General features: G+C 39.6%; 1 protein-coding gene across 1 annotated transcript; it reads right to left on the bottom strand.

The window, feature by feature from the left end:
• Window positions 1-4,108: 4,108 nt before the first annotated feature.
• Window positions 4,109-27,288, bottom strand: ankub1 (ankyrin repeat and ubiquitin domain containing 1). Its single transcript, XM_002937094.5, has 6 exons — window positions 27,214-27,288; window positions 13,711-13,854; window positions 11,633-11,849; window positions 9,971-10,085; window positions 5,921-6,817; window positions 4,109-5,064 (listed from the first exon to the last, which is right to left on the bottom strand). The coding sequence occupies exons 1-6, from the start codon at window positions 27,238-27,240 to the stop codon at window positions 4,986-4,988; spliced, it is 1,479 nt and encodes a 492-aa protein (XP_002937140.2). The 5' UTR covers window positions 27,241-27,288; the 3' UTR covers window positions 4,109-4,985.
• Between the last annotated feature and the right edge of the window lie 259 nt (window positions 27,289-27,547).

Genomic DNA, 27,547 nt, shown 5'->3' with positions numbered 1-27,547 from the left:
TAAGTGTTAGGGTGAAAATGAAAAAAAAGAGAGACAAAAATAAGCCATCTAAAAGCTGTCAAGGTCACGTGGAAGTCAATGGGAGCTGTTCTAGGAACGTCGTAACAATGTTTATTAAATATGTGGTTTTAGAGGTTTTTCAGTTATCGTTTGTAAGTGTATGAAAATTCTGCAAAAAATAGAAAATTTGAGGTTTTCCTGTTCTTTTCATTTTTGTTCAGCATTTTAATTTGTTTGTGCTTTTTCAATTTTTTACTAAATGACTAGACATTTGCAGTTTTAGTGGAATGAGTTTTTTGTGATTTTGTGGTTTCTAAAACCACAATCAAAATCTGCCCCAATTTTTTTTTTTCTAAAAAAAACAAAAGTTGCATTTTTCCCCCAGTAGCCTCCCCGTCACCAAATTAAAAACTTCCTTCCATAAATATGAAGGCAAACAGTAATTTGTTACTACATGCGCATGTACTTACTCAAACGTAATAGTGCGTACTCTGAGAGGCACAAAAACCATGTCCCTTAGGGCCCCATACACAGAAGTGTGCCTTTTAAAATAGGTGACTGACACCGTGCTGCATGTAGAGAGACAGATTGTACATGCATGTACCCATTAGTACTGTCCACAGCTTGGGCAGTCTCAGTGCCATGCAAATTCCCCCTCTGCAGTCTTTATATCATTTTTCCTATTAGGGGTTCTCTTTAATTTCATGTGCACAGCAGAAATTCCATTCACATAACAGAATTTTCTGCTCCCCTGGCTCCTCTATACACTGACACAAATGAGAAGAAAAGTCTCTGTGCAGGATGATTTATATCATAATAGAGGTATTTATATCACTCATCTCTTTGAAGCCATTCCTGTACAGAGCTGAATGTAGATTAATTGCTTGACCTGCTTATGAACCATTGTTGTTATTGATTATAATTAATGAGAGTGAGGTATGTTTGTGAAGCATAGAGAGAGGGGGGCTTGGATGTGTTGATTGGATTCCGTTTAGCCATAAACTGTGAGCCATTCATGTGTGCTATAATCCCCCAAGATCACAAGCATCTCTGTTTAATGCTATATCTCTGAAGGCATTATTGGTGTTTTATCACATGGTACATTTTGGGATATTCCACTTTTTCTCTGAATCTGGGTCATTAATCTCTTTTTGTCTTATTCCTTCTGGTTCTGGGTGGTCTGTGTTTCCTTCATCATGTCTCACTGGGTGGTAGGGTGGCAGCCATTAAACATGGTTTTGTAGTTGCTTTGTTTGACTGTAAGAGTGAGTATAGTCTCATTACATGAATTGCTGTCAGTGTAGACATCTGAATTTACAGTTATTGTGGAGAGGATTAATATTTATTGTCATTTACCTACACATATATGGCCTGGGGGGCTTAATACAGGAAAGACCCCCCCTCATTTGGCAACCTTGACACAGGGGCAACAAGGCAGTCTGGAGTATAAGCCAGAGAGACCTGGGGATCATTTATCAACACTGGGCAGTAACCACATTTGTCATTGTTCTTACTCAAACTGTCTATAACTAATCACTGATTGGCTGTTAGGGTTACTTCCCAGGTGCAGGTTTTCCCAGTGTTAATAAATGACCCCCAGTGTCTTTTTTTCAACTTAATCTGTTAATTTCTGCTTTCAGTATTATCCTTTTGCTGTTCCCTTTAATGCTTTGCAGTTCTGCGCTTTGAACAGGCTACAATGCACAAATAAACTGCCTTAAATGGTGGAGGAATCTCTGTTTGGAATACGTCCCAAGTTTATAAATGTGTGTTTGGATTCAAACCTTCTGCTTTATATTCCAGCTCTTCCTTGCTTAGTTTCCCTTAGCTCTTTAAATAAACTAGACTGAAACCTGCCCAGACACTTCATGCGATCATTTGGAACCCACCTGACTGCAAAACGCCATCGGTAGTTGTGTAAATCCATACGGCATTTTATTGATGGAAGCCTTTTCTTGGCACACTACATATGCTGGGCAGTCGGGCAAACCTGGAACCCTCAATGGAAATCTGAATGAGGGAAACTGAGATTTTATAGTACAGTGCCTCCACCTAGTGGGGACTCAGAGTTACACCTCAGGGGATCCCATTAGAAAAATAAAACAAAGATTTGCCACAATAATAAATTATATATAGAAAGAGGAAAATGCAATGGTCATTGTTTATTTTCCCCATAAAAACAATCAGCGCACCAGAGGTCACCCCTTTAGATTAGAGGAACAGAACTTCCATTTGAAGCAGCGTAGGTGGTTTCTCACGGTGAGGGCAGTGAGGTTGGGGAATGCCCTTCCTAGTGATGTGGTAATGGCAGATTCTGTTAATGCCTTTAAGAGGGGCCTGGATGAGTTCTTGAACAATCAGAATATCCAAGGCTATTGTGATACTTATATCTACAGTTAGTATTGATGTTGATATATATATGTTTATGTATGTGTGTATAGAAAGGCTGGTATACGTCTATATATGTGCACTGGGGTTTGCTTGGAAGGGTTGAACGTGATGGACTTTGGGATTTTTTCTTTGAACCCTGGGTACATACTGGTATGGGCTCAAAACATAAACCCCCCTGTGTAATAAAAGGCAGTACATTTTCCCAGGCACAGTAACACATGGCAACCAATAAGATGTTTTCTTTTAAATAGGTGACCAGTAAATTGTACCTGCTGATTGGTTGCTATGGGTTACTGCACCTGAGCAAACATACTACTTTTATTACATAACAACCAAAACTGGATTATTCATAGCTTTAGTTATTCTAAGATCTTTTAAGCCCTGGAATTTATTATTGCAAAATGGTAAATTACATGACGTGAAAAAAAAATCTTGATACTCAGTCTTGGGCAGTAAGTAACTATAGGTATAGGTCCTGTTACCCAGAATGAAGGGGAACTGGGATTTTTGAATAAGGAATCTTTCTGTAATTTAAATCACTATACCTTATGTTTTCTAAAAATTATTTACACATTAATTAAACCCAATAGGATAGTTTTGCATCCAATAAGGATTAATTATATCTTAGTTGGGATCAAGTGCAAGGTACTGTTTTATTATTACAGAGGAAAAGGAAGTCAATTTTAAAAATTTGAATTGTTTAAAATAGACTATTTTGGGTGATGGTCTTTCCTTAATTCTGAGCTTTCTGGATAAAAGGTTTTCAGATAATGGATTTCATACCTGTACTAAATGAAATCACAAAAAAATGGGTACAGTCAAGCTTTAATGTTTGTATATAACTACAAGCTGTTTCCATTCTTGGATGGCCACTTTAGTAGTGATGAATTCCTTATTATATCATAGCGTTTTTCAGCAAGTTTGTTAATTGGAAAGGAAGGAATTCGTATGGAGTCATTCTTTTGGAAAGAACAATGTTGACTTATGATCTGGGTAAGTCAACATTTTGGCTTAACTAAATCTATCCTTAAGCTCATCAGAGGCCTTCTGAGCGGCATTGAGTATTACCCTTATAGATAAGTTGTGTTCTGCAGAAGTATTTAAACAACTAGGCATCCGGTCGGCCACCTCGCCCCTGCACCTCATCCCCTGCACCTCATCCCCCCTCGCGTGTGCGTGCATCCACAGTCCCATCAAGTGCGGGGGGAGTCATTGCCCCCAACACCTAATGACAAGCAACGGGGGCAATGAGAAGGGAGAGCGGGCTAAAGGAAGGCAGGAGAGGTTCCTGCCTGGCGCCCCCCAATTGTTTTACAGTTTTACAGAGTAGAAAAATACACACAGGGCAAGCATTATAATAAATATACAGAGATTAAGGGCCACAGACAGGGTGTTAAAGCCTTGGTATCAAAGGCAAGTAAATTGGTTGACGAAAACAAGGAGAAAGCAGAGGTTTTAAACCACTTCTTTTCTTCTGGGAACAAGTCAGTTAATGAAGCGATGTTAGCAGAGCCAATTCCAGCCAACGTTAAGGTAAATCAGAAGGTAATTAAAAACAAATTAGAATGTGTGTAAGTAAACAAAGGCCCTGGATGGTATGGGGTTCACCCTAGTTAGTAAAGGAGCTTAGGTCTCTAGTTCCCTGTTAATCTTTTATGATTGTTTGATGTCTGGCATGGTGCTGACTGAGGTACAGCAATTCAATAAAGAATCTTAGTCATATTGTAAGAAGGTTTTATTAAAAACACACACACACAGTGCTCCTATTCAGTCCATATAATGCCTATAGGTAGGGATTATTTCATACTCATGCCTGGTACAGTTCACTCCTGGTAATTTGCTGGTGCTATATAAATAGAATGTTAGCAGTATTCATAATGTTATATTTAGCATAACAGCTTTCTAGAAAAGCTTCACAGCAAGCATTTTGTGCTTCTGTTATCCATGGTAGTAATCCTATGGGCTCACCTACCCTTAGGTATGGCCTGAGTAATAGCAGCATACACATCATAGATATATGAGACACACTGGGACAGGTTTACTAACGGGGGCCAAAATATTACTGGTTAAACTGCAATAAATAACAGAAATGGTGAATCTAGGAGAGACACTAATGCTTTGCTGTATGAAACCGTTTGCAACAGTGGAAATACTAGTTTTGGAGGGTGAATGCACAAAATCTGGGGTATTTTATTATTAGGTATTGCTTGTCTTTCTATCCAGCCCTCTTGTGTTCATATACCACTCATTTAAGCCCTTGCCTGGTTGCTAGGTTTAATCAGACCCTAGCAACTAAATTCCAATCTAGAGAACTGCTGTAGAAAAAAACAAAACCATTAGGACCAACTTCAAGCGGTCTCATCATATTAATAGTTAATATAAAGGTGACCAGGCCAATGTATAGACATTATAGATGGCATGAAATGGACTTAACGTTATTCACAACAGCAGACTCCCTGAGTCTGAATTTCCCTGAGCAATGGTTTCTCACTGGTTACGGACTATGGGGAGATTGTGTTTTCTGTTACAGAGTAGCAAAGTAATAAATGTAGCCTATAGCATTGCAGTCTCATCACGCCATTCCCTGTGACTGCTCAGAAGCTGCACACTGATTTCTTAGCCAGCATCCTGGCAACATCAAGTTGTCTCAACCATGTCTTCTCTTTAAACTCACTGGGGAAAAATAAATATTAAGAAAAAATTGCAAGAGAAATATATTTGTACAGTATGAATACAATAAAAAAACAAAAGAATAATTGATGGGAAAAATGAATGGTCTGTTATATAAAAATAAAATCATGGGAACCATTAATTTGGTAATAATCATAGGGCAACTGCAAAGTAAAAACTCTTTAATTGTAAATATTCCATAAACCTCGAGAAGATTTGGGGCACATTATATTACTGCCTTAAAGAACCTTCATTCTAAGCCAGAGCACAGAGAAATTACAGGGAAAATAACCCAGGTTAATAGGGAGAAGACAGATGGGGGCGATCAGTCAATGCAACTAAACCCCAGTCACGGTCCCAGCGACTAATCTCCATGCAAAATATGGAAGTTGCTGCGATATTGTAGTACAAATCGGTGCTATGTTTAGCAGTGGCGATCAGTCGCCGGGACAGGATTTTAAAAATCACTAACTAATCGCACCATCTGTCTTTGCCCTTGAAGGGATAGTTCCCCACTGAGTTGACTTTTAGTATGTTATCAAATGTCCTATTCACTAAGTTTGCCCAGGAGCAATAACCCATAGCAACCAATCAGCGGGTAGCATTTACTGGTCACCTGGTTAAAAGCAAATATCTTATTGGCTGCTATGGGTTACCGCTCCTGGGCAAACTTAGCGCCCTGTATTACATATAGGGACTTGCACAAGGGTTTGCCCAAGGGGGTGCACAGAAAAATGGGGCAACACCAGAAGACTGTTATATGTAGTATGGTCTGGCTATGATATCTGTCAACAGGTTCTTATGAGCCCAATCCTAGAGTATAACAATAACATAATGTCCAACAGTCATAAAAACATACCTGGCTAGACCTAAGCAATAGATTGCATTTTCCCTCGGTGTCCTTCCACTGTGCTTTGAGAAAGATTTCAGACTTGAGTTTAGAATGATGACAGCATGTGGATCAGTTAGATTCTGTGGGCGGCCATTGGCAGCATTCACAAGAGGAGGAAGAGGAACATGAGCAGTCCAAGTATTTTTAAAAGTGTCACCAAGTGAGGTGTCTTTACTTCTTGTGCAATTTGTTATTGTTTGGTGAATTGGAGGCAACTTTAGTTTCTGCCCCTTACCATTTCTCATTGTATCATGACTAACTTTGTTGGTACCATGTTTTTCACTGACGCAGAGCGACTTATTTCCAGAATCATCTGTCTCTTTTCCCCCATTTTCATGATGAAGCCTGTGCAACCCTCGAGAAGTCATGTTAGGTTCTGTGAAACCATCCACAACCAGAGTGTCCCCTACCCGTGTCTTGAATTCCACGAGTCTCTTCTTCACTTTCCAGATGTGTTTCTGAGCCACAAAAAGCCATTTTTTCACTTTAATGTAGATATTCATTGGAAGGGAGATGTTTGGGAAAGAGACAAGGGACCATGTTTTCATAACCAAGTACAAAACACAGTCCTTGTGTCCTTGCAAGGTGCATATTTTGAGTGGCGTCTGACCCACAGGATTCTGGCACTGCAGACACAAAACATTATGTGCAATAAATGCTTTCAGCACAAGAAGTTGCCCAGCTTCGGCAGCAGCGTGAATGGCGCATTTCCCTACATCTGGATGATCTGTCTCGTGGCACCATTCTCTGTAGGGATGAACGCCAACTGCTTCATCAGCCCTCACGCCTCTATTCAAAAGCCACTGGGCAAGTTCAAGATGGCCAAAGTGTGCTGCAATGTAAAGGGCCACTCGTTCTTGGTACCTGGTTTAAGAAAAAGAATAAAAAATGAGTAACATATGAAAATGTCAGTATGGATATTTAGTGATGGTTTTGTTAGGGTATGTCAGAATGGGTGGAGCCCTTGAGGGGCGGTTTTCGGTGGTCCCCAAAAATTCCAGTCCAACACTGACTGTGATTAGCACTCATACTGGGAAATAAATTACCAATGCTCAATTCAGAAAAGTTTATGAATGTATGTACATTTGTTTGTATGTGGGTCTGTACACAGGCTGTAAGTAATGGGCTATTTTAGCCATTTAGTAATCCAGGGAATTAATAGCCCTGTAGAGAGGGAAATCATTCCTCATTTATTTGACCAGCAATTGGCAGCAATTATAAACATTTAGGTTTTTGTGCCTCTTTAATTCTAAAACAAACTTCTTTAAAGGAGAAATATTAGATAAATGGGGAAAACCCTAATTTTGTAGGCAATTATGATATACGGTGCTGGTTTCCCTTTGAGCTAAACATTAATCCTCTCTGTAACAATGGCCCCTTTATTGGAGCTCCCTATAGATCCTCTCACTTCTCCTTCCAGTGTGAAATGAAGAGTAGGCGTGTCCTAACGGTCCCTGCCAGAAGCACAGTAGGAGGGGGAGAGCCAATCGCAGCCCTGCACTCACACAAGCAAAAACAGGCTTCAGTTCCCTATCAGGTCAGCCTAGCTGCTGATTGGTTCCTATCCTACAGTATACTGAGAGCCGCCGGCTCCCCTGCTCATCCAGAAAATTCAGCCAGCAGGAAGTGGAACAGGTGGGCGGGGCTAGTGGGGTTTTTGTGGAATTTCAATAAATCAGTCTGAAACACAACTTTTTAAGCACATTCCTTCTATATCTAGAGGAGTATAATTCACTGGGGTATTCTTAATTTTTATAGGATATGTCTCCTTTAATATTGTTGTGCTTTAGTATACTTTATATTGTACTGACATGGTATGGAAAGATTTCCTATTAGTCCCTGGCTCAGTGGAGCTTACAATCTAAGTTCCTATCACATGCACACAAACACATACTAGGGTGAATTTAACCAGAAGCCAATGAATCTGCTAGTAAGATTTTGTGCTCTATGAGCAAACAGTGGGAAATACAGACTAAACAAACTCCACACTAATACATCTTTAGTCAGAACTGGACTCAAGCCCCTAGAACTATAAATACACAGTGCTAAGCACTCTGGTTATTTGCTGCCCTAATATAATAATGGCATGAATCCAATTGAAATCAGTTGTGCTATGTGTCAGGTTAAACTAATATCTCCAAGCATTGTTTCTGGTGCTTGCCATCAGACGGAGATATGTTCTAGGGCAGTGATAACTGCAAATATTTGCTATAAAATGTCTCTGATGTGGTTATAAATTGACATGACCTGTGCCTGCAGTTAGCTACTCTGTTATTCCTGATACCTATCTAGTAACTCAGAGGTGAGGTGTGTTGGTTAATTTAACCCAGTCATTGGTCATATTTTATATGTCTTTGTTATTTAACCGTGTACTGTTAGCTAAAGTTGCACTTATCTTGCTATATCTTAAATTGAGCTGTGGTCAAACTGTAATTTTTAAATGTTGTATGAGTGTAAATATTTCTAAGTGATAAATGTAAAGGGAGGGGTCTGAGCCGGTATTTGTACCTGCCTTTGCCAAGCACAGGTGTGGCTGGATTGATATTGTGTCTGGACAACAAAGATAAAAGAAATGTTGTTAAAAAGGGCACAGCAAAGGCACACATGCTTGCCAGGCTATATGGAGTAATGTTGTGATGACAGATTTATTCCTTGAGTTCTTGGACAGGTAAAATATCCAGGGTTACAGTTAGTTTTATGTATGTATTCAAACAATGTATATATATATATATTATATATATATATATATATATATATATATATATATATATATATATATATGTGTGTGTGTGTGTGTATATATATATATATATATATATATCAGTCCTGATGGTGTCTGCACTCCAAGGCTTTTAGTATTCTGTGGGGTGCACAGCCAAAATCTGAGTATTTAGCATGAAATAATCCATGGCCGGCACACCCTTAAAATTCAAAAAAATTTTTTATTGAAAACTCATTGTTTAAAAACCACCGTTTCGGTCCTCATTAGGACCTTTATCAAGGATAAAACAACGGTGTATCATCTCACATATAAATACCCTTGCAATCTAAACAGCTGTTTAGATTGCAAGGGTATTTATATGTGAGATGATACACCGTTGTTTTATCCTTGATAAAGGTCCTAATGAGGACCGAAACGTTGGTTTTTAAACAATGAGTTTTCAATAAAAATTTTTTTGGAATTTTAAGGGTGTGCCGGCCATGGATTATTTCATGCTATATATATATATATATATATATATATGCCATTGTCATATTGCCCTTTAGTTTATATCACCTCCATAAAGTGTGGCAATAAACGATAAACTGCCATCACTCCATATGTAATAGTAGAGCACCCACATCTCCTCCTCAATATGCCAATATGGCATGTCCATAACCTAGCACAGGCAAGTCAGCTTTTCCAAAAAAAGAAGTCTTCTTAATATATATATATATATATATATATATATATATATATATATATTCATTTTTAGCAGGGTATTTTTTTTCCAACACAGAAAAATCCACATGGTCAGTGTAATTAAAATTAATTAAATCTAATAGGGATTAATTATATTTTAGTTGGGATCAAATACAAGGTACTGTTTTATTATTACAGAGAAAAAAATCATTCTAAAAATTTGAGTTATTGATTAAAATAAAGTCTATGGGAGATGGTCAAATTGTACTTTGGATCTTTCTGGATAACAGGTTTCTGGATACCAGATCCCATACATGTGTATGATGTGATAATATCTTATGATGTTCCAGTAAGGATGATATTCACTGGTAGCCAAGTGGGACAGGTCAAGTTTTCTGTTAGTAATATTTATTCATGGGTATTAGCTATATACAGTATATATTTATATATCAAAATATTCTGATTGCCCTTTTGGGAGTCATAAAGGAAATTTCCCCCTCTGAGGCAAATTAAAGAAGCTGTAGGGGAGGTTTTTTGCCTTCCTGTAGCTCAACTAGCAGTTGGGCAGGTTTGATTATCCTGGGCACAGTGACTGCAATAATAAATGTACATACCTGAGCACTTCTTGCTTTCCTGCTAAGTAACGTTGGACATTGTTCTTGTGCCCAGTGACACATGCCTTAAGTAATTCCTTCCAGCCGTCCCAAACATCCATTCTCAGTGATGCACCTAAAATGCACACAAAAAGAAATATGTTTAAGGTATGTACAAATACCAGTATTCAGTTCAGTATTCAGATCCAAATCATGCAAAAAAATGCATACTGTATTTTCTGTATGTATTTTGGGTGCAACTCAGTATGTAAGCATGATTGGGATGGCTGGTTTATTTAAGGCATGTCATTGGGTACAAGAAGATCCAGTACTCTGGAACATACATTTACAACCTGTTTGCTTTACAGCCATTGTCCATTCATGCTGAGAGCTACACCTAGAATACATGGAAAGTGTAAGGCTAGAGATGTACCTAATCCTGAAATTAGACAAATCCCAGTACTTTTTTTGAAGAATTTAAATTGGACTGAATTCTAATTGTTCAGCTGAAATAACTTGGAAGCCAAAAGCCAATGTTAAGCTAGCAGTTTCACTTTTGATAATCAACTAGCCACGGATTTAACATTAAATATGCCCCATGCAGGCCCAGACCGGTACTCGGACAGCAACTGTTTATAGGCCTTTGGGGGCTATTCAGGCTTTTGTGTACTTAAAAATGCCAGGGCCCAGTGTCGGACTGGCCCACAAGGATACCAGGAAAATTCCCGGCGGGCCCAGGTGTCAGTGGGTCCTCCTGCTTCTAGCCATTTGGCCTAATTCATGGTCATTATTTTTTTTTTTATGGGAACAAAGCAACTAAATATATAGAATAATAAATTATCCAGAGTGTAGTAAAGGTCCGCACAACTCAGGGCTTAAGAAAAAATAATTTACTTTATTAGAAGGCTCCTCCTAATAAAGTAAATGATTTTTTCTTAAGCCCTGAGTTGTGTGGACCTTTACTACACTCTGGATATCTTCAACCTGCACCCAGGCCATCATAATGGATTTTTACATGAGTGCCTGCCTTTTATGACTTCGTTTGAAAAATAAATTATAGTTTGTAAGGATAAAAAATCTAGGAAAATATAGAGACTGAGTAAAAAGTAGATGAGAACTAGTTTGGAGAGTGGGCCCATGGTCTCTTTTCAATTTTAGTCCAGACTTGGCCCCATGTATCAGAAATTGTCTCTCCTCCTGCCAACACTCCAGTTCCTACAATGCCTTGCACACTTCTGTTATTATGCGTCTTCTCGGGCCCATTACTCATAGAACATGCAAAGCCTTGTGGGAATTGGAGTCCTGGCAGGAGGATAACTGCCCACCATTACAATGCCGCAATGATATGAGTAGTCTGGGAAAGGAAAGAGGCAACTGTAAGAGATAGATAGAAACTGTTGTTACACAAATACAACTGCACAATGAAAGAAAATGTATTTCAAAGCAACTTTCCAATATGGATGCATAAGTGATTTGTAAGTGTAATTGCACAACTAGAGTATTTAATGTGCCTGGTATGCAGATATAATTGTGAATATCCTGGCCATGAGTGAGATTTTTGCCAAATGTTTAAAATAAAGAGAGGAGCCTGGGATTTTGAACATTTGATTCAAGGACTTAATTTTTGCCTGTTGATCTCTAGCTTTCTCACAGTACAGCTTGGGTCCACCAGGTACAACCTACCAAGATCTAACTTGTAGTCACTCAGACAGTTGCAGTTATACATTTCCGTGCCTTGCCAAGTCCTCAGGGTGTAAATGCTAACGGGGTAACCACTTTTCTGAGATATTAATGTCTTCAGGCTGGAAACTCTATCAGTGAAAAGATAAGCTCCACCAAATATTCCTATTCTCTCCTTGGTCACTGCATTAAATACATACAGTGCTGGCTTTGTCTCTTCCTACAAAAAAAATATATTATGAATTATTAATGAGGAGAAGCATTTTGCACATTCAGCTTTGATATAAATAAAGCACTTACAGGACTTTGCAATAAATGTCGATTTTGCACTAATAAAGGATAATAGACATAAGTCCTGTGAGTGCTGTGTCCTTTCCATGGTTATATCTCGATATCTACACTCGGCACCCAGGCATTTGTAGATATATTTTTTGGAGTGTGCCCTTTCTTACTATGGTGTATATATATAAAGCAGTGCTGTCCAACTGGCGGCCCACGACCCCCCTCTGTGTGGCCCCCCACCTGTCTGGCTGCTTTGATGGCTTACCTTTGAGTAAGCATTAAATGGTATCAGTACTGAGATTAACTGGCCCCCTGCATGGTTCTCACCTCAGATTCAGGCTGTAATTCCTCTGTATTGTTTAAAAATGTAATCCCCTGTGTTTTTCACACCTTTTAATACCTGCATTGTTCACCCCCTGCAGTGTTCACACCTCAGGCTCAGACTGTAATTACTCCCATTGTTCACTTCTTCACACCTCAGACATAGGTACTGTAGGCAGAGTATGGCACACACAGGCAGCATAGGTCAGGGAGGGTATGGCACACACAGGAAGGGTAGGGCAGGCAGAGTATGGCACACACAGTCAGGGTAAGGCAGGCAGAGTATGGCACACACAGTCAGGGTAGGGCAGGCAGAGTATGGCACACACAGTCAGGGTAGGGCAGGCAGAGTATGGCACACACAGGCAGGGTAGGGCAGGCAGAGTATGACACACAGAGGCAGCATAGAGAAGGCAGAGTATGGCACACACAGGTAGGGTAGGACAGGCAGAGTATGGCACACACAGACAGCATAGGACAGACAGAGTGCTGCCTGTGTGTGCCATACTCTGCTTGCCCTATTCTGCTTGTGGGAGGTGAACCTGGCAGGGGTTTGTTGTGGGAGTTTGTTAGCAGTTGGAAATAGCCATTAAATGGTCCCTAAGGTGTGTAATTATGTAGTGGGGGTTGCTGTGCTATCCACAGGGGAGGAGGAGGCATATGGAATAAGGGTATATCTTAATATGACATAATTCTTTCACATATGAATGATGGTTGATATCCCCACAGTAAGGCCAAGCATTTGGGATTTTGCTGTGCTACCACCATTGTGATAAAATAGGTGTGGTTTGAAGTGGGCATGGTTTCAAATAGGGGAGCGGTCAAAACTGGCTTCCATAAGCGGCCCTCCACCATGTATGCTAGAGAAATTCCGGCCCTCGGCACCGTAGAAGTTGGACAGCACTGATATAAAGTATCAATTGTTAGGGGCCCTGGGCAAATACTGTATTTTCAATGCTAATGTGCAACAGCATATACATTATAGGTGCCATGTTACAGATAACAGATACAGTATAAGTTAGATGTACCGTCAGGGTGAAAGGACACTGACAGTGCTCCTCTGGAAGGGCACCACCTTCCCATTATCTGACAGGCTGAGAAGGCAGCACAGCAGTTCCATTCCCCACCATGAGGCATAGCCCCTTGCATATTGCAGAAGATGTGAATTTCATCCCCAAATCAGTAGAATGCTATTCAGCTTCTTGCAGATTGATAACATATTCTCTAGTACAGGGCTGTCCAACTAGAGATGTGGCCCTTTGAAATTATCTTTTTGGTCCCCAGGCCACTCAGAGGCTCCTCTATTTGACATCATTTTAACTGAATCCAGCCCTCCAACATGCTATATGAGAAATAATTGTCCCACTACATGGGACAAGTTGGCCAGCACTACTCTAGTAAATAACATACTTTCATACATTTATTTATCCTGTTAATATGGCAGAGTCCCAAAATAGGCCATGAGTTTTTCCCATTACCTTTATAGTACATTTTATGGTTGAACAAAGAGTGATCCCAACATCAGTAAGAACCCACTCATCTCTTAGCACTCCCCCTGCAAAGGTCAGCTCCAAAATCCTTCTGCCTTGTTTGTCATCCGACAGCTGGACATGAAAATAGTCCTGAAATAGATGAGTGTTTTTGGATAAAAACAGAAAAGAGAAAGTGAATGACCCAACTCTATTTGCACTTTATGAAGTTCCCTATTTTTTGAGTCAAATGTTGGTGAGTTAAAGTACTTATCCTGTCCTATTCTTTTCTCTCTAACACATTCTTCCCACCGTATCAGACACTTTTACCTTTGTGTTGAACCCTCTTGGGTGCAGCAGGGTGTAATGTCAAGTCCTTCCCTAGGGCAATTATAATAGCTAAGTCCCAACCAGTCAGCTCAGCTGAGTTTGGGCCAAACAGCAGAATCCAAAAAGAGCAGGTCAGAGAAGGGCGCAGACAGATGCAGTCAGTAATAGCAGCAAGGAAAGGGCCAGAAGCATGAGCTTCTAATATCTCTCTAAACATTTGGCATGAGGAAAAAAAAACAGCAAAAACTGCTTAATTTTGATGAAATTGAAGCCAATGAGCATTCTTTGCTGTGCGAATGTTTCTGCAGTGAAACAGGGCAGCTTCACTCATCACTGGTGATTACACAAGTTTCCATTTCTATTTTGCTTTCCCTTTTTTTGTCAGATTTTCAACCTCATGCATCCCAGATAATTATATTTTTCAATATAACTGTTTCTGTAAACCCCCAAAAAATGTCATGGCACTGTCATTCTTTTTTCTGGTTTCATTGGTAACAATGAAATAATATTTCAGATGGGGGGGGTTAAAGGTTTATATCTATTTGTACCTATGGGAAGGGAAGATGAATAAGGCTACACATTATACTTGTATGCCTGGGAAAATGATGCATTGACATTAAAAAATGCTGCAATACCAATATAGAGAAGCATAAGAGTTAAAGTAGCAAAGTTAATTAGTTATAGTTTAGGAACAGTGTCATACTGGAGACCCTTGGACCCACCAGAAAACCTGTGCTGGAATCAATGCTGCCCACCGCATTGCCATAACCCCCCACCTGCCACACACACCCAGGGCAGTGGAGCCCACCAGGATTTCTTCCAGTACCACAGTGGACCAGTTCAACACTGTATATGCAGTTTTTATTTATATTAATAAGAGGCTTATTTATGTCCGCTAGCGCAGTGAGTAAAGTGCAATTTCAAGCACAATGCAGCGCTTTTTCTTAGAATTTCAGCGTCAATGCAGTTGCAAGGGCTTTGCATCAATTTTCCAAAAATGAACCCAACTGTGTGCACATTCTTATGCCAATTGGGCACAGAAGTCTGGCTGGCACTATTTCTGATGTTCCCCATTGAGTGTTGTCTGCAGCTGATTCTTTAGGTGCAAATGTACTGGGTATGCTGGACACAAAAGTAACCCTGGACTAACCGCCTGGTCTGGAGCTGGCTTTATCTCCAGGGTTCCCCTGCCTCAATAGTCACAGCAGTGCAAGTACCTTTAATAGTTCAACTGACTTCCGGGGAAAAATGCAGCAGTGCAACTGCACTTGCGGTTCTAATTGACCCCTAATAACTATTATGTAAGAATAAATGGAAGAGGGAAAATAGACAACAATTTAGCTTAATGGCTGAAGGTCTTCTGCAAGATAGCTGTATTAAAAGGGGCATAGATTCACAGGAGGAGGGGTTTATTCTTCCACTTTACAGAGCTTTGGGTAGATCCAGGGACTGGTCCGGTTGCCATTTTGTAGTCAAGAAGGAATTGTGTCTTTTTTTCAACCTAACTTACTATGTTACTATGTTCCCCAGGTTGCTCTTGTACTTTTCCAGCTGTTTCCCCAAGATATGAAATTGAACAGAAACTACTAAATTAATTCACTTATAGGGCTTATGGGAGCTTTGAAAGATTTATTCCTCGGAGTGCATTTTATTTAGTAGTTAGGTCACCTGTTTCTGCTGAGCTGCTCCCAGGCACAGTGGCTGTATAAGCCAATAACTGTACCAGATAAGACACTGGAAACTGGAGCTATTCCAGCTCTGACTACAGGGAATGGACCATCCAGGCAAAATCTGTTTTTAGCACAAAAGGACAGAAAAAAAACACTAAAGTGCAGTGAATGAGCAATAACACTGCCTCATGCATCTAGATTATGGTATATCTGTAGTAATAACACAAATCAACTGGACTTGCTGTGTTTTTTTTCCTTTCTTGAAGACATTTCACCAGTCATCCGACTGGCTTTCTCAATTCAAAATTGAAAAAATCAACAATAACACTATTTCGCAAAGTTCTTATAGTTCTTTATGTATTTATATACTTGTGGGCTCCTCAACGTTAATTTATTTTTTCATATATAATGATTTACCTTTCAGTTCAGCAGCCTTCCATTTTTGGAATTTCAACAGCTATCGGGTTGCTAGCAACTCAACCTAGCAACTAGACAGTAATACAATAACAATACAATTGAAAAGGCTGAAGAATGTCTAAAAAATATAAAACATGAAGACCAATAGAAAAGTTGCTAATAAACGGACATTCTAAATATATATACTGTATATATAAATGTTAAATTTGAATTACCCCATACACTGAAGTTTAACTCTTAAGTAGGAGAGAATATGTGTAATACAATGGGGAAGGTTCAGTGCTGTGCTGGGATATTGTAAAACCTCTGATAGAAGTGCCAGCCTAGCAAACATGGAAAGAGTTTGACATGTCTGTACCCAACAGGTAGCATTTTGGCACTGAATAAATTCTCTTTGCATATGTCTGGTAGCATTGAAGCTGGCTAATTCTCCCATAGAGAAGCAAATGAATATGACAAATCTAACTTTCCACTATAATAATATATGCTTTTTTGCCATTACATCTGTTAGGAACATTCTAATCTGAATTTGATTGTCCCCCTGTGACCTTCTATATCAGAGACTGGTGTAAACACAATTACCTTTATCATCAGTTTGACATCATAGACAGTTTGGCCAGGGTGAACATCAAAAGGTTCACAAAGACCTTCAAAAGCTATAAACACCCGCATTTTCTAGAGAAAGAATCCAGCCTGGCTCTGCCATCCGCTGGGTGCCCTGGGCACTGTGTAAGCGATGCCTTTGGATCAATAGCCTGCAGTGCCGAAAGGAGAGTTGTTCTCTTATGGCTTCCTTTGAGTTTTTTCCACAATGACTGGTAGTCAGAGAGACTGTTTTCCCTGCCAAAATGAACAGGAAAAATATCTCCACCCATTCTTAAGAGATACGGCAAACAAGGGCAGTGTTTGCAGGTTTAACATGGTATCAAGAACAGCTACAGGCAGCAGGGAAAGCACACAGTCCTTCCCTTGTGCTGAGTACTGGGCAGCCTTAACAACTTAATCTGCTTGTTTGATTCTGAGCGTTTAAAAGAGTTTAAGGTGTTTACATAACCTATACAACATTTACTCACAAGTTAAGATTACATGCATATAGACATTTAATACTAAAGTTGTTATAACAACTCAGCCTCTGCCCTGTAAATAATGAGAAAATGTAAATATGTTTTTGTGCTGGGAAAAAAGAACGTCTGCCTGGGCCCCCAGTCACAGAGAGGGGTATAACATAACCAGCAATTGGTTTCCCTGAAATTTCTCAAATGAATTGAGGGTTCCCTCCTGTCACACTACTCCAGCTATCTCTAATATACTATGTTGGATCAGAAGGCAAATGCAGCAAGAATTCAGAATTATGCAGATATGGAATTCCATATCTGGAAACCCGTTATCCATAAAGCTCCAAATCACAGAAAGGCCATTTCCCAATTAATTCTAATTTTGAAAAATGATCTCCTTTTAATCTGGAATAATAACACATTACCTTGTACTTGATGGCAAATAAGCTACATGAATCCTTATTGTTTGCAAAACAATCCTGTTGGGTTTATTTAATGTTTAAATGATTTTATACCAGACTTAAAGGAGAAGGAAAGGCTTAGTCACTTGGGGGTGCTAAAATGTTAGGCACCCCCAAGTGACTTTAACCGCTTACCTCGTACCCCGGGCTGGTGCCCCTGTTAGCAGAAAACCGCACCAGCCCGGGGTACCTGGAGCGATGCACTTCCTCCTTCCTGCTTCGTTTCGCTGCGACTACACGAAAGGCGCATGCGCAGTAGAGTGAAAAGCCGACTTCTCTGTTAAAGTTCCGCCTCTCACTCTACTGTACATGCGCGCGCAGCGCTACAGGAAGGAGGAAGTGCTGCAGGTACCCCGGGCTGGTGCTGTTCTCTCCTAACAGGGGCACCAGCCCGGGGTAAAAGGTAGGCGATTCAAGTCACTTGGGGGTGCCTAACATTTTGGAACCCCCAAGTGATTTTGCCTTTCCTTCTCCTTTAAAGGGATTGTGGAGTACTTTTTATTTCTAAATTACACTGTTTGCATAGCAAATAATTCACTCTACCATTTCAAATTTTATTCTTGAATCAACAAATTTAATAATATTTAGTAATATTGGTGAGTAGGTGCCATATCAGTGTATTGTGCCTGAGTCTGAGCTTTCAGAAGGAGCCAGCACTACACATTAGAACTGCTTTCAGGTAACCTATTGTTTCTCCTGTACTTTCAATATGACCCAAGTCATATAGTACCTAAACAGGGTTTCTCCTGCTTAGGTGCTATTCACATGTCTACCATTAGGTGGGGCATGTTTAGCAATGCAAACATTTTGTGAACGCGTTCTGAACTTTACAATGCTGAAATCATCTCCAGCCTTCAGAAAATCTGCTTTTTGAAAGGGTAAGGAGGTCTTGGCTGTCAAAAATCACTGTCCTTCGTTGTATTTAATGTATTTGGGGCTTAAGTTCCCACTGCTTCTTGTTGCATTTAATGTATTCTGGGTGCCACTACTTCTGCCCCCCACAGCATAATGTATTTAGGATCTGGAGTTATTGTTTATAAAAGTCAATGTACCATTATTTACAAGTGCAAGTGCACACCGTGTGTATATATCTATATATCCTTTACTGTAAAAGCTAATTGAGGCTAATAGCACATGGGACAGTTTTACGGTGTATTTTAGCTGGCACAGAAATGCCTAAAGCCACAATGGGAAGGGAGCAAGATAGCAGTAGATATCAGAATAGCACTCAATAGTAAGAAATCCAAGTCCAGCTTCGGACTCCTCCAGGTACATGGGAGTAGGAGAAACAATAGGTTACCTGAAAGGAGTTCTAATGTGTAGCGCTTCTGAAAGCTCACACTCAGGCACAATGCACCTACACACCAATATTACAGCTAAAAAAATACATTTGTTGGTTCAAGATAACATTTTAAAGTCATTTTGGAATTTTACTGCCAATAGATCCGCCACATTAGTGCCACCTAGAACAATATATTTATTCTGCAGAAACCATTTCCATACCTGAGTAAACAGCCCTAGAAGCTTTCTCCATTTGCTTAAGACAGCAGCTGCCATTTTAAGTAGCTTCCTGCTTGCAGATCTAGCCGTTATAGCTCAGATTGCACATTCCTAAGGGTGGGGGGAGTGAGTTTTATGAATTCTTATGGGAGGGGGGAGCAGGAGAGGGGAGCAACGAGAGAGTTGTGCAGACTCTGGCCCCAGGAATGAAGGATCTTTCTGAGAGAGGAAGTCAGATACTTGAAGAACATGTTTACAAAAAAGGAAACAAGAAATCCTGTAAAGAAAATTCCCATAATGCCATACCCCTGCACCAAGACCAAGACTGCTGTACATGGGCAGTTTGTGAGACTATGAGGAAAGGCTCAGATCCACATTCCTAAGGGGGGGGAATGAGTTCTTAGCATTCTTATGGGAGGGGGAGCAGGAGAGGGAAGAGAGGAGAGAGCTGAGCAGACTCTGGCACAGGCAATCTTGACAGAATACCTTTAAGGTATGGAAATCCACATTATTGAAAGATCCCTTATCCAGAAACTCCTAAGAATTCTTGATAATAGATCCTATACCTGTGCAATTATAAATCCAGAAGCACTGAGTGGCTCGTGCCTTCCACACACATTTCTAGCACAGTCCTCTAACTTAATTCAGTAGAGTTTGTTTAAAAAAACACAAGTTCACTCAGTTCACCCTATCCAGTACCTGCAGCAGTTTCATTTACCCCATAACGATGAACAAATTAAGCCTTCACTATACAGTAAGTGGAATTGTACCAATCTAAATTGGTGCTAGCAATATCCCTTCCACACATTAAATAACATTAAATATACAATGAAGCAAACGTACATAAATAAGTCTGAAACACACACAGAATACATGAAGCTGCCAAAACACCTAATCCCATGATATCAGACAGGGCTCTCTTTAGGTCCAGTGCTACCCTAGGCACCATACCTCAGTCCGCCCTCCTCTCTTGGTGACTGGGGCAAGTGTAGAATGTTCTGTGCAGGCAATGATTGCAGCAGAGATAGGTACCACCCCCAGCCCTGCCGCTGGATTGAGCCACCAAGAATCCACCAGCAGGATGGGGGGGATTTCTTAATGCATTGTTTTACTTATAAAATAAGCACCAGAGGGCCGTCCCACTAAAGCTTTTGCCCTAAGCTCAGGTCCCCATATGGTAAATACAGCCCGAATACCAGAGGAAACCAATCAAACGAGATGTTACAAGGCAAGTCAGGAGTGTTGGTAGACTGGAAAGTGATATACAGCACCCTCATATGAACCTAAGGGCCCGTGCACTGGGTCTTAACTATCTCTCTGCTAAATCTGGTGGTGGAGCTGAGAGGAAATGGGTAACCCCTTGCTTCCATGATCACCTTAAAAGTAACCTGTCCTCTGTACACACCAGTTGGCAACAGGAGAGGGCAGGCAGGGGCCTAGAGCAGCAACATACTTAAGTACAGTGCTGAAGAACAGTTAGAAGTACAGTAAATCTCAAACATTCTAGCTGTATATGCCTCAGGTGCCAAGTAGGTTTCTAATAGAGGACCTGGTTTAGGTATTCTCCCATTAACTATTGATTAGATTGTAAGCTTTTTTTCTGTATTCTTTTTAAGACCTCTGTTTGCTATAAGAGCTGTATAACTTGCTGGTGCTGTATAAATGCGTTATGATCATATACAATCCATGAAACAGAAGAGTTCACTGCCACAAAAGTGTGTTGAAAAATATTTAATGTGCAATTGTTTACTTCAGTATAGCTGGTTATAGGTGTGTAACTACAGCGAATGCAAATCCTGCAGTTGCAGGGGGGCCCAGGAGTGCGGGGGGCCAGTTAGGCCCTAAATAATGAACAATTTCAATATTTCTTGGTAAAAGCTTGGTCAGCTTACCAATGTTTTGGGGCCCTAAATTGAATTTGCTGTGGCGCCCAGTAACATCTAGTTACGCCACTGGCTGCCTAAAAGATATAGCTGCCTTGCCAGGTATGAGATCCGTAGACAACATACCCTATATTGTACAGTATTGAACTTGAATTACAGTAATTGAGTCTTGCAAATGAAAAATCCATATATGAGAGAAAGTATAATTATTTACAGACTATAAGATATGTCACTTTTGTGTGCTTACAGACTTACAGAACAAATGTATATGAACACTTATCTCTATAGCTAGGAAACACCAGTAACAAACAATGCTGAATAATAACTGGCTGTTTCCATGAAGCCACGGTACAGATGTATGTGAAAGAACTACTGAAAGTCTAGTAAACGGGCATAGAAACCGGCATTGTTTGTATAACTGAATGCTATGCTGCCATCTTCACTAGGCTCTCTACGACCATATAGTAGGAGAAAAGCCCCTACACTGGCATACACTACCTTCCATGATAAATCAATATAACAATAATATTCATAGCAAGTGCATGCCTGTGTGCTCTAGTTTTTGAGACAGCTTCCAGTACAAACTGAGGGAATAGTAGTTTGCATTAGGCAGCTCTCAATTGAAGAAAGGTGGGCGGGGTACAGGGCCTTCGCAACCCTCCCATACCTGTCCTATACCTATGGTGCCATTTAGCGGCACAAGCTATGGAGTGGCAGGAGGGGCCTTGTCCTTACCGTTGGCCCAATGGCAGGAATAGCTGTTCCACCAGAAACTGCACTTGTCACTGAGAGGCAACATTTTCATCTGGCACAACACCCTGCCTACAAGCAAGTGCTTTTGGATGCACTTGTGCCCCCCAGGGTCATTAATGGATCCCTTATATGTATATACTTTTAGGGTTCATCATTTCCTAGAGCACAAACACTTTAGGTCTCTGGTCCAGCTCTATATATTTTCACCATCTTATTCGCCAGTTATTCCAATATTTCAGTCCTACCTGGGGACCTTTATCTAGGACAACACACAAGTGAATATTAAGTGCATATAGGTAGATATGTGTGAAAGAGGAGGTGCCAAATGACACCACAAAGCATTTAGTTACTATAATTAGCATATATTAAAATGTGATAAATATTATAAAACCAATGTGACTATACCTCATATGATTTCAAAATGTTGATCATGGAGCCAAAGAAATGTTTCCCCTGAATAACACGCCTGTGTGCAGCTATAGCTTTAAGGTTATTGTTACTTTTTATTATTAATATTTCTATTCAGGCCCTCTCCTATTTATCTTTCTTTCTGTTTCTCAGGCAAACCACTTCATGGTTGCTAGGGTAATTTGGGCCATAGAAACCAGATAGCTGAATAACATTAAGCAAAATAATAGAAAAAAAAACACACACACACACAAAATAAAGACCAAATGAAAGGAGCAGAGCAAAGCTTACCCCGTGGCACAAATGTTTCTTAATTGAGCACTAAGGGGCTTGCACTTGCATCCCAGGGTATAGGAAATAACCCCATTAAGTTTTTCATTCTCTTTCATTAAGAAATGAGGGTACCTGCATATAACAGCTCATTCATGAGTCCTAGTGATGTTCTTGTTCTGTATGCTTATTGTGCAAACAGTCCATACAGCAGGCACATAATGATTTAGCAGGCAAGCTGATGAGCGTGTTCATTTCTTATGATGGCTATGCTGTTGGAATGTAGCAGCAAAGCATTAAATGAATGTGATGCTCATTTAAACTGCAAGCTGAGCAACCAACACCTACAGAAGCTAGGCCAAAGGAAAATAAGTATCCATTTATCACTAAAGGATTCCTTCACCCAGAGTGATTAAGTTAACAAAATCTTATTCTTATTAAGTAGCTTTGCAATATACATTAATTACAGTTTTTCAAAGTTTATAAAGTTATTTGTAAATGCAGTTCTGGCTGTTTATATTTTCTGCACTCATGGTTCTGACTTCTGAAACAATGTTGGTAGATGGCTAAATAACATACCACAGTGCTAATTTACAATGGAAAGTGCAATATGCCACATATTCTACCTGTATTTCAGTGTGTTTTTTTCTACAAATTCACAAGGCTGTGCACCTACATAGAAAACAATTAAACATATTTCTAACCACCTAAATGTAGAAGCCAATAGACATATACAAAGGAAAATAACACATTATGTATAGCGGTGTTGATGTGAACAGTCCACAACACTCCACATCTGAATAAATTATATATTAGTGTCTCTGATGTACTATTACATAGCCTAGCACAATAGTCATAATATAACAGTCAGATGTGGATGAGGGTGCATCTGTTATATCAGACTCTTCCATTCCTCTTGGCAAAGTATCTACTATCAAAGCTACTTCTTCAGTGGGGGAAGTCAGCATCTAGAGCAAGAGAATAAATGATCAAGGGCTGCACAGAAGGATTGGTCAAACATTGAGCTCAGTCAACTGCAAGACAGATTCAAGAAAACCTTCAGGTACATGGTACAACAGCTTCACCTCGCATCATCTGTTTCCAACTCAGTTAAAAGGGGGCTCAAAGGTAGGTGAGCCCTGAAGACCTCACCGCTGACAGAGAAATATACATTGTTAATAAAGAAGAGTGCAGTTGTGAAAAGAAGAGTGACACAAACTGGCAGTAGCTTATGGCTATAAAAAGCACTTGATCTCTTTCCAGAGGGTGTGTTACATAATATTAAGTCTAGGGTGTCAATCATTTTGTTTAATCCAAATACAAATTGGTAATGCTGACCTATAACGACCGCTTGTTGTATCGTTGGGTGCCAATTTCTTGATGATTTTGCAATACAACACGCTGCAGCACTCTGAATAAAGTAAAAAAGGTGTACAATATAAACACATATACAGGCATAATCTTGCCATATTGGTTTTTCAAAACAACCAATTGATGTGTGCAACTTGATTTACTTGATGTGCACAGTGGTACACAAAACTCCAGGGAGTCTACTACACATGTGCTTTGCTCAAGGAGTAAAGATGGAAGGTTATTTAGCTTAGCGGTAGGGATTCAGCTGAACCCCAAATCCTTTGCTAAAGACTTGACCGAATACTGAACATATGTAACGCATGGTTAAGAATTTTCAAATTTCATGTTTATGTGACAAAAAGTCACATTATTTTAAGGATTCAGATTTGATTCAGCCTTGAATGTGAGTTTGTCAGAATCTGAATCCTACTAGAAAAAGTATTTGACTAAGGACTAATTAAAACAAAGGCATACATTTTGTATAGATTTTTCTTGTATGTTACATTTCTCACAAAGTGAGAAATTATCAGCTCATTACACAAAATAGTGAATCCCTAAAGTAGCTAGCTAATTTACCTCATGCATGTGACAGTATCTGGCATTCCATGCCATGTCCAATTAGCTCACTCTACCATTCCCTTCAAACCCTTCCTGCCCCCCCTCTGCTGACAGCACAGATTCTCCGCAGGCTGCTCAAACCCCCTACAAAATGCAGATGTACAGCTCTGTGTAACTAGCTAGTTCTCTATAAATAAACAATAATAAATGATTTTGCCATGCCATTCTTGGAAAGGCTAATGTAGCATTACTAAGGACTAAATAATCATTTTACGTACCATGTGAAAACCAAGCAATGACCAATCTCAAATAACTCATCTGTTTTTGCTTATGGCGCCTGCACCGCTGAAATTGTAAAGTCTTTGCTGGGAGGAAAAGTCAAAGCTTATTTGCTATTTGTCCTTCAGGAAATGCTTTGTCAGGCTTTTGTTCCTGCAACAGCTATCAATAACCAGGAAAGGCTGCTCAGCTACCTTCACACATTTGCTGTATTACAAATAAAATCTGTTAAATGTTCACATCTTTCATTGTCATAGTAAGTAATTGTCAAGTAATATATGTTTGGCAAACATTTCCAGAGATCTCTAGTAACATATTTCCACCATCATAACCCTGATGCAAATTTAAAGGACTTATATTGAATTTGACACGGTCCCTTAAATGTATGGTTAATGGTTAGTATAAAATAGATGCCTTGCAGATAAGGAACGTACATTTTCTGTAAATTTTGGTTCAGAATAAAAGCATGAGGATGATGCTACTTGCTGCTGTGGCTATAGAGTCACTTTAATATTAAGCAGGGAATTTCATACATCAATAAGTTCTACAAACCTCTCAAATACCCAGACTGGATTAATTTGCTGATGGTAATATTTTACTGTAGTTGTATATGTTTAATTTTGTCTTGAGAAACATCCACAGAAAGATTAATATATGTACAGGTATGGGATCCGTTATCCGGAAACCCGTTATCCAGAAAGCTCCGAATTACGGAACACCCATCTCCCATAGATTCCATTTTAATCAAATAATTCCCTGTTGTAATAAAACAGTACCTTGTACTTGACCCCAGCTAAGATATAAGTAATCCTTATTGGATGCAAAACAAGCCTATTGGGTTTAATTTACGTTTTAATGATTTTTTAGTAGACTTAATGTATGGAGATCCAACTTACGGAAAGAACCCTTATCCGGAATACCCTTGGTCCCGAGCATTCTGGATAATGGGTCCTATACCTGTATATCCATAGGCCATCCACCTATCAACCTATCCATAGGTTGATATGTCATCAAATGTATGAATTCTACAAAAGACAAAAAATTACTGAAGTGCAGGTAAACCCAGGGAGGCCCATTTATCAATCTTCTAATGTTTGTGGTTTTAGAGTTTTAGAGGTTTAATAAGCATTTTCACTAAAACAACAAATGCCAAGTGATTTATTAAAACAGCCTTTTAAAAAAGTATGAGCAAAGACAACCTGGAAAAAATGCAGAAAACTCAATTTGTTTACACAAATGAAAGCATAAAAAAACAAAAACCTCTAACACCCCAAAGAAAGATCTTCCATATGTCAAAAAAGGCATCTGCCATTGACTTCTACATGACCTTGACAGCTTTTAGATGGCGTTTTTTACTGTCAGATTTGTTGCAGTTTTGAAACATTATAAATAGAGAGAAATAGCACTTTTTTCCATGTCCAATCATATTTTATGCAAAAAGATATGAAACTTGAAAAAAACACACAACCTTTAGTAAATGGGCCCCTTACTAAGCTTAAAGGGCAAAATTTTAAAACAGAGAAGGATCAGTTAGAAGACACTATTATCAACAGCAAGGCTGTGCAACTTGAAGCTAAAGGACTGGTTGTGAATAACTGGACCATATGAAAAAAGCTGGACAGCACTGATCTACAATTAATCAGAGAAAAGCAACAAGGAGAGATGTACCAGGGGCTGAATCTGTATGCTCAGCCTAATCCCTGTAAGCAATTAAGGCTGATGCCAGACGTGGCGTAGGGCTGATATTTTCGGCAAGCGGAAAATTGCTTGCCGAAAATACAGCCCTACACCTGCTACTTGTGCCTGCACCCGAATGAATGGAATATGCTTGGGTGCAGGCACATGTAGCCGATATACGCATGAAAACGCGAGACTTTGCATTATCTTGCATTTTCATGAGTATATCGGCTACATGTGCCTGCACCCGAGCGTATCTCATTCATTCCGGTGCAGGCACAAGTAGCAGGCGTAGGGCTGAATTTTTGCCAAGCGTTTTTCCGCTTGCCGAAAATATCAGCCCTACGCCACATCTGGCATCAGCCTAAATGTCACAGCCTATTCTACAGCTTTAGCAAACGTTTATTACAAATGAAATATTTTATAATAATAATTTATCCCTTCTCATTATTATATTACAACAAAGATTTAATAAAATAATCTTAATTGATGGATATACACTTCAAATAGGATTAAAATAAATTCTGTTGTAGTTACCACTGTCATGTCTGCTTGCACAGGCAGCAAAGTACAGCCGAAGCAGAGAATATCAGTAGGTTGCAGAATGCACATCTGAGGCATTACCATTATCTCCATAGCTTCAGATACTAAAGTTGAAATATCAGTTGCAAATGTGGAGACTTTCCCCCATACATTTTTACATTTTGTAAATAGAATGTAAGCTCTATAGCGTCAAGTTAGTCTTGGTTGGAGTTGTTTTGACAGCCATTTCCCAACAATCTCCTCCTTTATAATGTGTTATAGCAATTGTGTGACACACCAACCACGTGCTTTTGTCCTTGAACATAAAAAGGAAGAGGCAGTTAATGATTTCAACTGCATCAGAACAAAGTAATACCTGCATGCAGTTTCCCACTATCACCATTGCTGTGCTGTCAAACTTCTCCCAAAGTTGAGGTTGCCTCCTCACACCTTTAATACTCCCCACATATTGAATCCACTTCCTGCATGTCTAATTAAGCAATTAATTTAGATGCATACTTATTTAGACATGCAGGATTTGGATTCAATATGTGGGCACACACAATTTCAAGCAATGTCATTGATGTCATCTACTTGAACTTTGCTAAAGCGTTTGATACAGTACCTCACAGAAGGTTAATGATCAAATTAAGGAATATTGGCCTAGAACATAATATTTGTAATTGGATAGAGAACTGGCTGAAGGATAG

The sequence above is a fragment of the Xenopus tropicalis genome, chromosome 5 (genome assembly GCF_000004195.4).
Source record: "Xenopus tropicalis strain Nigerian chromosome 5, UCB_Xtro_10.0, whole genome shotgun sequence".
Lineage (NCBI taxonomy): Eukaryota > Metazoa > Chordata > Amphibia > Anura > Pipidae > Xenopus > Xenopus tropicalis.
This window is presented reverse-complemented; position numbering and strand designations above follow the sequence as displayed.

Bases quoted from the DNA above. Each gene is read 5' to 3' on its own strand.
- ankub1 (XM_002937094.5), bottom strand. From the start codon at position 27,240: ATGGTGATAGTGGGAAACTGCATGCAG. The intron at 13,855-27,213 runs GTATTACTTTGT...CATCTATTTCAG, and splicing joins TAGTGGGAAACTGCATGCAG to GACTATTTTCATGTCCAGCT. The intron at 10,086-11,632 runs GTAGGTTGTACC...TGTGCATTTTAG, and splicing joins TGACTACAAGTTAGATCTTG to GTGCATCACTGAGAATGGAT.